The sequence below is a fragment of the Watersipora subatra genome, chromosome 8 (assembly GCF_963576615.1).
Source record: "Watersipora subatra chromosome 8, tzWatSuba1.1, whole genome shotgun sequence".
In the NCBI taxonomy this organism is placed as follows: domain Eukaryota; kingdom Metazoa; phylum Bryozoa; class Gymnolaemata; order Cheilostomatida; family Watersiporidae; genus Watersipora; species Watersipora subatra.
The window spans coordinates 42,634,746-42,648,055 of NC_088715.1; the positions used below are offsets into that span (position 1 = coordinate 42,634,746).

Genomic DNA, 13,310 nt, shown 5'->3' on the forward strand with positions numbered 1-13,310 from the left:
AGAATTTCTGCCAACAAACTTTTCCATTGATTGACTACCATAACTGCAGTATTACTGGTCTTTCGCGACAACTTTCATACCTTTTCTTATCATTTTCACTCGTTTTATGGACATTATGGTCCACGATTGACAATTGTTACCATAAGCTAAGGAGAGCAAACATATTTTGTCGATATTTACGATTTGTTCATTTTTTCTAAAGGGCAAGGTCTATTCTGCAAAGGAAAACTGATAGCAAAATTTATATCAAAGTAAAACAAAAATATATTTTTACTCTAATAAAAGCGTCTACTAGTCCACCATCTATTTCTAGGGGTCAATGTTCAGGTAAAAATAACTTTCGATGATTCTCCAGCTTGTGACATTCAGAATGGTGGGCTGAGACTATAACACTCGCACCAATCAATTACCTTCAAGTATTTCTGAACGATTGCGCAGTTACTTATTCTCGGTGTTTTGAAAACAAATCTGACGATCTATCACCGGGAAATAGAGTTTCACTGAACTGGTATAGATAATAGAGATAATTTTATAAACATGCTTGTTTTTTCAAGTGGGGTGAGAGAGAAAACGACACTTTCAATGCTAACTATAAGATTATCGTTATTAGAATCGAATTTGATAACTTGCACTGATCGACTCGTTACATTATATGAATTTTCAAATGTAGTACAAAGCAAAAACTTAACATATTTTTTTAATCTCATTTCAGTCATGTGGAATTTACATTATAGGTGTACATTATAGGAGCATCTACTGTATTGAACGAGTTTAACATCTACCTTTCACACCGATATCAAATCATTTCACCATCTATTCATCATCTCCTGCTGTTTGCTGCAATTCTTGAGAGTCGTTTGCCTGCTCAGAAACTGCAAATGATGCCTCAAGATGCTGACAACAAAGCTAATAAAAATTTGCCTGCAAACTTACCATAATGATGATAGACGAAGGAATCAAATGAATCTGCAGTTCATACAGCCTCTCTCGGATCTTTATCAATCTACGAAAAGTTGGCTATGCATCAGAACTGTTAGACGTGTAATCGGAAGATTTTACCTTTCTACACAGCACTTAGTGTTGGCACTCAGGAACACTAGAGGCATGCTCATCAGTGTCAATAAGTTGTCACCCACCTGACGTTCATCGTTGTTAGGCGGGTGACAGCAATGAGCTGGTAGGCAAGGGCTAAGGTATACCATGATGTATCACACAGAGTGGCAGGAAATGGATAACAATGTGAAGCAAGACAACCCATTGCTGCAGAGGCTGACAGCAGCAACATGTTTGGTACTTGTCACAGGATTGGCAATAGATCAGTAGTTTTTTTTATACTTTATAAAAACTTTGACTAGTTTTGGTATTGTGGAAGTGATTTATTGGTTTGAAAAATTACTGGAGATAAAACGCCCACATTTTTATGACTGAAAACAGAAAAGCATCACCAGTGTAGGTATTATAGTCAAACTTCCACATATGAATCTAGTTTGTTCTGAGATCTGTTGCGTATGCTAATACAGTTGGTTGTGATAAAGTAAATATTCTCAAACCGATACACTGCAATTCAGCTAAATCGTTCTACCATCCAAAATATCTATTAGCTCCCTTAGATCCCTAATAGATGCTGCGAGTAAACTACACATCACATTAAAAGTAATACATTCCATAAAACTATGAGAAATAATTACATCAGAAAATACATTAAATGTAAAAGCTAAGGAAGTAGTCAATAAGGAGAACTTTGGTATTAGATCCTAGAGCAGTGGTTCCTAAATGGTGTAGAATTCCCCCAAGGGGGGAAATGTTCACTTTCAGGGGAGAATTGTAGCCTGTATTTATAAATTTTTGCTAATACATTATATTTGCAAAGCTGTGCATAATAGTTACATGCTGCATATTGTTATTTGTTGTTAATAAACTGGGGGTTTATTACATTGTGTACTATCTTGTGATCCATAGTTGCATCATACTTGCTATAACTTTGGGGATTTTCCACTTTCTTTTCACCAATAAGATGCTGACCAGACCTTTATAAAGATAGTTAAACCACTAAATGCTGCGATACTTAATACTTAGTGCTATAGAATGCAGAAATGACAAAATACGAAGAAGTATACAGATTGAAAGCAAAGCTTGATAGAATAGGGGAAATAGAGTTTTCGTAATCTGGAAGGGGGAAACCAGGGAATCTAATTGGGAACCCCTGCCCTAGAGTAATACAGACACATGAATGGAAATGCAGAATCGGGAATACATTGATTCTGAGGTAGAGAAATATTCGATAGATACATCGTACATTATTTTAGCTGAGGTTTCAACTAACTTTGTTCGCATTTTGTACAAAATTTACGGTTTTTTTAAAATCGCCACTAGCCACTTGACTTTCACTTGCTGAATTACTGTTTTGAGAAACTTTGACAGATATTTCAAGCATGGAGACAAATCTCTTCGAGTATTTAACTCTATTTAAACATTTGTTATAAATAGAGAGAGGATTGCCTGTATCGAATAGTGTGGGTAAGTATTGAGCACCTTGAGAACAAAAAGGACGATCAGCCCGTGTATTCAGTCAGTCAATTACCCTACAGGATGAAAATATTCGTTGGTCATAAAAATTCGCGATTTCGCGAACAGTCAATCCGCGAATTATTAAATTCAGTGAATAATTAGTTCTATTTTTAATCACAAGAGAGAATAACTACTGCATCAAATTTAAAACTAGTCGCTAGCCTAGTTTTTAATGTAAATACTAAACGTAATTGAGTTCCAAAATATTTTTAAAATCATTGCCTGAGCTTTGAGCTAACACCATTGGCAATGCATCACATTTATTTACAAAATTGTTCGAGGTTGTCACACGATATGCAGAATGGCGTCATCGCGAAAATAGCCGCGAGGCAGAAGTACTAAACGTAGCCGAGTTCCAAAACTTCTTTAAAATCATCGCCAGCCTTCGAGCTTTATTGCTATTGCGTCAAACTTAACAAAATTATTCAAGGTTTTTACAAGTTATTCGGCATGGCTTCAGCATAGCAAAAAAGCCCTCCTAGTCTTTTTTACATTAGAATCAACTCCATCAATTTCTAATACCGAAGTCAAGGACGATCATGATTCTGATCTGAACATTATGGTATGTATTTGATTTGCAGTGCAGATACGTTTTTCCATAATCAACTGCATTAGTTAAATTCTTTTGTTTAAAAACTGATCGCTCTCATCAAATACTTCAGCTATTGTTTTTGTACTTCCTCAACACTCGTTAATATTTTTTTCTTTCTTGTGTTTATTGCAGATTGACTACGAAAACTAGAGACAAGTAGTAATAATATTCATCAAGGCAGGAATATTGGCAGAGAGGCAACGAGTCAACCTAGACCTCTTCATCGACAACAATTCCTTGATATCGCTGTAGCAAACATAATTAAATTATATATTCTATTTCATGTATAGATATATTATAATTTATTACAAACTTGAGTGTACAAATAAAATGTTTCAAATACAAATAAAATTTTACAAACGATGAATGGAGTAAATATAAACAGTTTAGTCCATATGGCGGTTGTCTAGCAATGAAATTAAACTGGTACTTTTGATATGTGAATACTAGCGTGTAATGGTGCTTTCTGACTAGTTATTTTGGTAATAGCAGCTCTGTCACTGTCTTGGGTATGTGTTGAAGGCGATTCTCTTGCTACTACATGGCTGGTAAGGAAGTTATCATCAGAACCCTCCTCGTGGCTTACAATTGCAAAGTTCTGCCGGTTGGCCAAAGATTTGTGCTCGTAAAGGCGTTTTCGTTCCTTTTTTAGAATCAGATATATTCTTCTCGTAAGTAGCTGCGGTCACTTCAACCTCAATTTCCAGACCTCCCTGAATGATTGGTGATCTTCTAAGAATGACATCTACCACCCTTGCAATCATTGTTCTTCGGTGTATGATGAAAAATCTCTCTCTCACACTAAAACAAATAATGAAGCAGTAGGGATGGAAAAAATTAGTATTGCGTTTTACCGAAGAACCAAAGTAAAATTTAACTAATTTAGTAAATGTAAAAAATCTCATTACTTACCACAAGTTGTTGGCTTATCAAAGGCCTCCAAAGCGATGAATATTCGTAAAAACCTCTGCACGCAGCAAAAATTGTTTACCGTGGAATAGCATGATCGCCCCGCAATTGTAAGCTAAATATAAACCGGAACACGCGGTGTCGCATGCGTAGGAATATCTATTACTAGCCGCAATAGAGTTAACTTTTCCTAGAGAGTGGCAGTTTTCAGCCGCGAATAAATTCATCCGCGAATATGCATGAAAAGACAATTTTCGCGAAATATAACTCCGCGAATAAATTCATCCTGTAGGGTATCAACGCGATGACCTTTTCTGGAATCATTGAACCACATACCATGGCAGTAATACGACTATCAAATGGGGGTTTGTGTGAGTGCCATGACAAGGAAGAGAAAAGGCAGAGAGAATGCATATTTAAAAGAAAACAGTAAAAATATAGAGAGGATAAAGCGGGAGAGATCAGATAGGAGTAAAATATAAGTAGCCATCGATGACCTCTAAGTAAATGATGGCCTTATGATATCGCGAAGATCTCTCGACATATAAATGATAGTCCACATATAAAAGGATAGTCCACAAATAGAAACTACCTTTCATTGTTATACTCCTCGAGCATGAGCTTTGCTGTCTCACACAGATACTGCTTCCAGTCGAGGTCATGAACTTCCTGTTCATCCCTCAATGGATTCCTTCAACATCAAATCCAAAATATGTTTGCATTTCTTTGACTGACAAGACCAAACGCAATCACAAATATACCAAACATTGCAAGGAATGGTGTTTTATGTACTACCACGAAGTCGCTAGTAGAATGTAGACAGTGCACCCATAAATGTACTGGAAACAGGATTTTGTTTTTTCGATGAATCTTAAACTATCGTTGAAAAACTTCAAAGACAGCTGTAATAATAAGTTTCAGTTGCCACTGACCCACACTAAGTCAAGCGCACAAACATCTTGAAAAATTTTAGATTAGCACACTCAAAAATTACACAAAATGTAAATACCTCTTCAAGGTAATATATATATATATATATATATATATATATATATACAGTGAAACTCGGATAACTCAAACTTCAAGGGACCGAGTGAAAGTGTTCGAATTATCAGAGTGTTCAAGTTATCAGAGCACTGTCACAAGTCCATGTATTTACTTATTTATTAGTAGATACATGAACATATACAAACTATAATATAAATCAAAAGCACAAATGGCTTGTTTCAAATTAAATGCTTCTAATGTAAAGTTTAAAACGTTTTGATCAAAAAGTATAGAGATTTTTCTATCACTTGAGATTGGTTTGTTGTTTGAGGTGATGTTATTGCCAGGACGTTTTTTAGATTGACATTGGCAAAACTTGATCGTTGCTGAAATGCTCAAAGAAAAGACATCTTTTTCTTTTGAGCGTTTTACCCACGATCAATTTTGCCGATCTTTCTTGAAGTTTATGGAAAGATTACCTCACTTTACCTGGGATTCGTTAAGAGCAACACTCCGAGGCAGTTCAATTAAAAGTTTTACGAGGTTTTACGGTACATTGTATATCACTCGCGCCTTTTGAATGTACACACGTATTTTGTGTTTAGGTCAAACGATGAATAGTTTTTTTAGCTAAGACAACGTATACGTTTGACTACAACAATTCTTAAGACGTTTTAAACATTCAACATTCCGACGTTAATTCAACACGGAATCAACGTCGGAAAACTATTCATCACGGGCTAGCCGGGTCACGCACTCAAGGATTTTCGCCACGCAAATACAAAACAAAAACAACATGCTGTTTTTGTTTTGTATGTGCGTGGCGGAAATCCTTGCGCCCGTGACCCGGCTAGCCCGTGCTGTTCATCGTATAGCAGTATAAATCAAATTTCACCAAACCTTTAGAAAAGTCGTTGACAAAAATATTTTGCCGATGGAGGTAATAACGACGCTTATGAATTACGAAAAGTTGAGGTTTACCTCTATGGCTTGGAATAAAGTGATTTTCTAAAGCGATAGCAACCGTTTCGGTAGCCGTTGGGCAAAAAACAGTTCGTTATAACAGTGTTGAATTCGAGTTATATAGAGCCATTTATCATTGCGTGGGAACGGACCAAGCAAATCCAGTCGAGTTAACCATGTGTATCACGCTATATCCGAGGGCGAGTTATCCATGTTTCACTGTATATATATATATATATACAGGCCATTATTAGTATATGGGGTTACATACTGAGAAACAAAACATGCTTGAAGCATAAGCAAAGCTCTCCGCATACTACGGTCAGATTTCTCTGTGATGCGTGAAGCGAGTCTTGCAGGTAAAGATATGCCTTCAGCCTTTGCTACCTGCATTAAGGAGTTCAGCACCTGAAGCAGAATAGCAATTGATTAACATACTCCTGAATAGGAGTTTGAATAAAGTGATTTTGTGGGTGGTTTTATCACTAACTACTCTGGTTGGAATGAATTACCACCCCTTGGTCAATTAGCCAATAGAAATTCCTGATTGTTTTTCTACAACTGGCTTAGTTTAAATCTATAGTGCGTATCATATAGATTAAACAATAGTATTAACGGTCTGTGCTCAAATGTATGCTTTTGCACACGACTGGCCTATTTTCAGAAATCAGTTGATGGGCATTTTTAGTGATGAAAAGCAGTCATCAAAGTTTTCAGCATAAGAATAATTGCGGTACAAAGTTTGAAGTATTTACAACGAAAATGGAAGCTAAATTTCAAAAAATGTTTTTTGACGTGAAGTATTTTAAAATTTCAAATTGTACACAGTGAATTTTCGGCAATTGTTTTTCTTTAATTACACAATTACATTATTTTCATTATCAATGACAACATATGACATTTTGCACAGATAAAACATCAACCTTTGACCAGTCTTACTGAGCAAAGCCGAAAGCAAGAAAAGTTGAACCAGAAAAGATTCAATTGACGAAGCGACAACATCCATTGTCTAGTATAAGTGCAAACCAGTGGAACGGACCTGTTCATCAGTAGGGGCAGCAACACGAATGGGCAGACACCTGCTTCTGATTGCCTGTATAACCTTGCTTGTGCTCGTGCAGATGAGAATAATACGACAGGAACTGACATATTTTTCCATAGTGCGTCGAAGCGCATGCTGAGCATCTTTTGTCAGTCGATCGACATCATTCATAATCACGACTACAAAACCAAGGATGATCAGATATAATCCCCTTAATGAGCAACATATTGACAGGAATGTTGATGAAAAGGTTTAAGAAATTCAGACCTAGATATTTTGACTAGAAATATAAAAATTATTTATCCTCCATTCAATGTTGCGCCTAAACAATCAAACTGACTGTTATTGTCAGATGATGTTAGATGTTAGAAGAAATTGCCAAGCCCCTTCATTCTGTACGAAGCAATTTAAATTTGATTCCCCAGGAATGCAACAGTGCCGACTCAGCTGTACTTGGTATGTGGTGAGAAGCTGCCCGGTAGCACCAAAGGGCCAAGCAAGCTTAAACACCATCTCTAAATGAAACGATCTTCTGTTCAACACAAGCCAGACTATTTTGTATGCTTACGTACAAACAATGAAAAATGCAATTTTTTTCAAGAAGAATGGCAAAGGTAAACAGGGATCTTCAAACAAGGACCTTGTCGCTGATCTCGTAACTAAATCCAAAGTCTCGCACTAATACAAACATGGATACTGAAAGCTTGCAAACTCACGACAGAGATGCCAGCCATGATGCAGCCAAAGATGACTGAAGTGCCTATCTCAGATAACAAAATTGCCTGCAGCACTGATAACATGTCTGCGAACACCAAAACTGCCGTTTTCGAAAAGATGCATATCCGTGACAAACTTGCCCTTGAAAATTTCCTACTTTGCAATGAGCTGCCCGAAAATCAACAGAAGTATTTTGAGTCACGTAGGAATATCCTGAAAAAGCCAAACTCATACGAGGAAACTGCAGATGTCTGCGCTGATGAAGCAGCAGTCATGGTCGGGATCATCAAAGACTTCGTGAGTAGAGTCAAAGAAAACCCCCATATGTTACTGTTATGCACTGCTTTTTGCACTATTAGGCTCTCAAGGCAAAGACCTTGCTAGCAAATTTAGTTGATGTGTTGAGTGGTGTTGTGCAGATAGTGAACATTGTTAGGACTCAACCTTTAGAATAGTGTTTATTTGCGTCTTGTGTGAGCAAATGGGAACAGCACACAGTCTCATTGCTTCATACAGAGTCCGATGCATTCTATATGGTACGAGTCAATCGTTGGCCCACGCGTATGGGCTGTAAAAGGAGCTTGTAATCTTTCTGACAAATGAGAAGTCCAATTGATCAAAGCTTTTTGCAAATGATGAGTGGTGTGCAAAGACGGCATACCTGGATATTATATTCCAGCATATGAATGAACTTGACAAATTTATGAAATGCACACTTGCTGACAACCACTGGTAAAATAAACTGTGTCAATTTTAAGTCGCAGCTCTGGTAAAAACATGTGCAGCAGGGCAACCTTGAGATGTCTTCAGTCATAGAGAAACTGCATGAGAACATCGCTGCAAAGTTTGAGGTTATCGGCAAACATTTTGAAAATTCTTGAGATATGGTAATTTTTTGTCTTCACAGAAGGCCTTGACAATTGTTGTTGGGTTTATGACTTTATGCCCCACACAGCTCAGCATCCTTTGCCAATACGAACCTGACACTGAAGGAGCAAGGCCAGCTAATTCAAGACCGCAGTCAAAACCTAAAATTTACTGATCATCCTTTGAATAGTTTTGGGTTTTCTATTGTCCGGGGAGCTCCTAACTAGCGAGTAAATAAGCTCTGGGTGGCGTGCAAATGAACACAGCCTCCCAATTAGCAAAGAGACAAACATAACCCCCCCCCACCCCCCCCCCCCCCCCCCGTTAGCAAACAGGTAAAGATGAACACTGTCTCTCATTACGATTTTCATCTCCTGTCGAGCCTAGTCACCACTATCCTAACAATATGTTATGGTATCTGTTAACAGAACTATACCTTTGAATTTTTTAGCTCCTGTACTGTCAGCACCAAGTCTCGTGGTGGAAGCAAGATTCTTGATGACTTCCTGTATTACAACTCTATCATGGAATCCACAGTCACTAGAAACAGAGAGCATGCAAGTTTTGACAATATGACAAACTAAAAGGATGCGACTAATCTGTTGATTAGTCAAATTATATGCACTCACGTAGGCAAGTCTTAGACGTGTACCTACATAAGCGTGTCTTCTACATGTACCTATACAGACAAGTCTTCTATGAACATGTACATAGGCACGACTTCTACATGTTCCTATATAGACATGTTACTACACATGCCTTTTTCTCTAGGTACAAAATGAATATGTAATGTCATAGACAAGCAAGCTACCATTCTTGTGACCGCTCTTGCAGATTACGATGGAGAATACTACTGGATGAACTGGTGATAAGCAAAAATTGGCGACTGTGAAGAAAACCAATTGTGCAACCCATCCCAGTTCCAGCTACAGACTGTTGCCCTCTAGATAACTTGATTCCCGTAGTATACGGCTGATAATTGCCATGATTGAAGAGCACTTATTGGCAAGGTTTATTACTTCAATAACACCATTTAGATTAGACCATAAGGATGTCAAACTCAATTATACAAGGGGTCACATTTCAAAACACACTTTAGGTCGCGGGTTCATTTAACACACTAAAACTAAATGCTTTTTGGAACATAGATATGAATAAAAACTGACAGGAAAATTATTCGGAAACAAACATAAACCTTGAATTACTTCTATTTAATTGTTTGTTTTTTTTTTATTATATAAAAATATCTCATTAAAAATAAAATTCTTTTGCTCCTATGTCAATATATATAAAAAATTAACTTAAATTCTCAAAAAAAAAAGATTTTGCTCTCCTCAACTCATTCGCACCCGACTAATTTCTAGGTGATTAGCCCCAGATACCGCTAATTTTTCAGAAAGTTGCCGTAATTCAAATTACTACTACAGGAGACAGACTTGAGGTAATTTACTCATTCAAGTTTCACAAGAACCAGCCAAATCTCATCTTTCAAATGATATTACATTCATATAGACAACTCATATCCTTTTTATGTAGATCCGTGCCTCAAAGAAGGTAGTTTCAGGAAATTTCCAATTTTGAAAAAATTGTCATTTGCTGAAACAAAGTTAGATTTGCACCATAAAAATTGCAAAATATATAAAGTTTGACTGAAATTACTTATTTATTACATACAATACATAGTTATGAATATTATTTATACATATGCAGTTAGTCATAACATGAAAATCATGAAGCTCTAACTTCGAACTTTTCCTCACGATTATCTTCCTTCAAACAAAAGCATAGCAAATCTATATGCCAATATAACTCAAAACGTCATGAAAATGTTTCAAATAATAAAAATATGTTCAACAACTCTGTTCTTGACTTTTCAGACCTCATAGAAAGCTGTAAGAATCAATATGATCCTATCGAAACTGAAAGATAACATTAGTCTGACTGCGGCTGGCAACTTGAAGATTGCATTTATATTTGAGCATAACGATTCAATTTCAAAATTAGAAGTTGATACAAACTTTGAAACATTTAAAATGTTTTAATTTAATTTATGCAGTCTTTCAAGGTCTTCTCACTTCTGAATCTGCATATTTACTTCTGGGGTTGAAAAAATATGATCGCGAACGATAGACTTTCAAGTCAGCACGGTGATTTCCGGTTTTGGTAGATATTGGTGTACTAATTTGGTTATAACTTTTGCCAGGGACGTCATAGAGGCATAATTTAAAGTTTGTCTGATTGGTCAGAAATTTTTCTTTTTAATTAATCAAAAATTATTTTTTATAACTTGAAAATAACGATGCAAGGAGTTGGTAGATTTCAGACTCGAGTTAACTCGTGTTGGGTGCTTAGCAACGTTATAAATACGCGAGTTAACTCGCGCCTGGGTGCGAATGAGTTAAAGGTTGACTTGCAACAAAATTCACATTACAGTTATTTGGTATCAAAAGATTCACCATGTCTTACTCTGTTGTGTTGAAAGGGCCAAATATGTGGAAATGTGATTACAAGCTCTTAAAAGCTCAAAAATGAAAAGCCGCCGTAGATTGGAATCTCTTTATTTCGATGACGTAACCACGAAATTTGGTTATCGTCTTGTCACGTATGTTCTCACGGGAATTGAAAGGCTAATACAAAGCTCGATATAAAACTCATCGTAGTACTATTTTATGACAAACACTTAAGGTTTTACCGAAGACCCTGTATCAAATATAGATGCTCGCTACTTTACAGTTTTGTTTCGGCCTGGTCTAATCGGCAAGTCGTAATCTGATCATGTGACCCAATACTTTGCAAATAATTTTTGCAGCACTTTTCGATTATCACAGGTGACCAACAGGCTCGTCATGATTATCAGACAATGATATGTACTCCTTCAAGCTAAGGCTAAAAAATTAAATTAATTCTTACGGTAAGTTATAAGATATCATTGCTAAAAGTGACAGCATTACGATGACGATAAAATAGACGCGTAAGAACAATAGACATAGTTTTGTTGAATGCGTGAAGTATATTTGCGAAAATATTTCAACGAATAAGGTTGCAAGAAAGTGTAAACAGAAACCATCTCTCACAACTACATCACATTTGAGCCGTTTTGGAAAGGGAATCCAAACTGCGGCGGTCTCGTGTGGCTGCGATTTTCTGTTCGTTTTTGAGCTTTTAAGAGCTTGTAATCACCTTTCCACATATTTTGCACCTACAACACAACAGAGTAAGACATGGTGAATCTTTTCATATCAAATAACTGTAATGTGAATTTTGTTGCAAGTCAACCTTAAAGTATCTGAATCGGTATCAGCTGATCTTTTTTTCTAAATCGGAAACTCCAGATACTTTTTACAGATCAACTATTTAGCAGATAACAGTATTTTAGCCTGCTACAATAATAATAAATCATCAGCTGCAAGTTCCTTACTTTTACCTAATGAATTCCGAGCCTGGCACACAATCTATTTCATGTCTATAGCCTGATAAACATCCACACAGCTGAGGAATCTTTTTAGTCAGGACGTAATCACAAAGTGCGGTATTTCCCAATTACAGCAATATGATTTATTGCGGCCAATCACGAACAAGAGAACAATGATGGGAAACAAGAATGCGGTGTAATATTCTAGTTACTAGCATTACGAAAGTAATTTGAGCAGTCGATGCATAAAGTTATCTATCTCTCTCTTGATCTTGACGATATGGTGGGTCGTTTGTATTGCATAAAATAACCTCAGTGGCTTATCGGTATTTAGCCTGTCCTCCATCATCTGTGGACAGTGAGTCCTACATCGATAGAGTACATCGATAGTGATAGGAGATAAAGACGTCTCACTGAGAGAATTGAATCACTAATGGTAATTAAAAGAAACATTGATTTGCTCTAAACTTTTACAGGCGCAGCAGTTCATTCAGCAATAGAAGAGAGACTTCATTATCACAGAGAAAGCTGTACCCCTAACAGTAATTACCATTATTATTAACAAATCACAAGAAACATGGACTGTTTTGTTACTAGATGCACGACATGTCAGTATGTGAATATAGATACATGTATATCTTTTCCCCATAAATACAAACAAATAAACCAATATTTATATTTTCTTTGTATTATATTTATATTTGCATAAGAAAATTAACAATTTTCTATGCAACACAAAAGATCTGAATCGGATTATTTTTCAATAAGAATTGGTGTATCGGATCAGTATCTGGATCGACTGGTGAAATCAGAATCGGTGCCTCTCTACTTGCGTTTATTAACTAGCAATGTTGATCATTAAAATGCAATGAAAAGTAAGTACGTGAAACAAACCTCGGTGTGACATCGATATGATAGTTTGTAGCGATGGCCCTCAGCTTGATCTTAGCGCCTGAAGGCGCAGTTAGCTCCATGTTCTCAAATCTGAGCTTATTGATTGACACAGCACCGTAAATCTCCCTGAGAAAAGCCATCGCCCGGGTCTTTTTGCCAGCCCCACTTGGTCCATAAAACAGAAGGTGAGGAAAGTCTGAACCTTGCTTCTACAAAAGTAAAAAAACTGGCTGATGTTTCTACAATGTCACTGGGCAGGTGATACGTGGCCATTACCTGTAACAAACACATCGCGTGAAGGTTCAACTTGTCTATCTAAACGAACCAGGCATGTTATATGATTTTAATATTCAAATGTT

The 13,310-nt window shown here is 36.6% G+C and overlaps 1 protein-coding gene across 2 annotated transcripts in view; it reads right to left on the reverse strand.

The window, feature by feature from the left end:
- Positions 1-13,310, reverse strand: part of LOC137402159 (replication factor C subunit 3-like) — a 51,949-nt gene that overhangs the window by 37,052 nt on the left and 1,587 nt on the right. For both annotated transcript variants that reach the window (XM_068088639.1, XM_068088638.1), the window contains exons 2-7: positions 12,952-13,160; positions 9,082-9,185; positions 7,059-7,240; positions 6,291-6,427; positions 4,662-4,760; positions 934-1,003 (exon numbers count right to left, since the gene is read on the reverse strand). In XM_068088639.1, the coding sequence (XP_067944740.1) occupies positions 934-1,003; positions 4,662-4,760; positions 6,291-6,427; positions 7,059-7,240; positions 9,082-9,185; positions 12,952-13,160 (801 nt within the window). The remainder of the gene's footprint in view (positions 1-933; positions 1,004-4,661; positions 4,761-6,290; positions 6,428-7,058; positions 7,241-9,081; positions 9,186-12,951; positions 13,161-13,310) is intronic.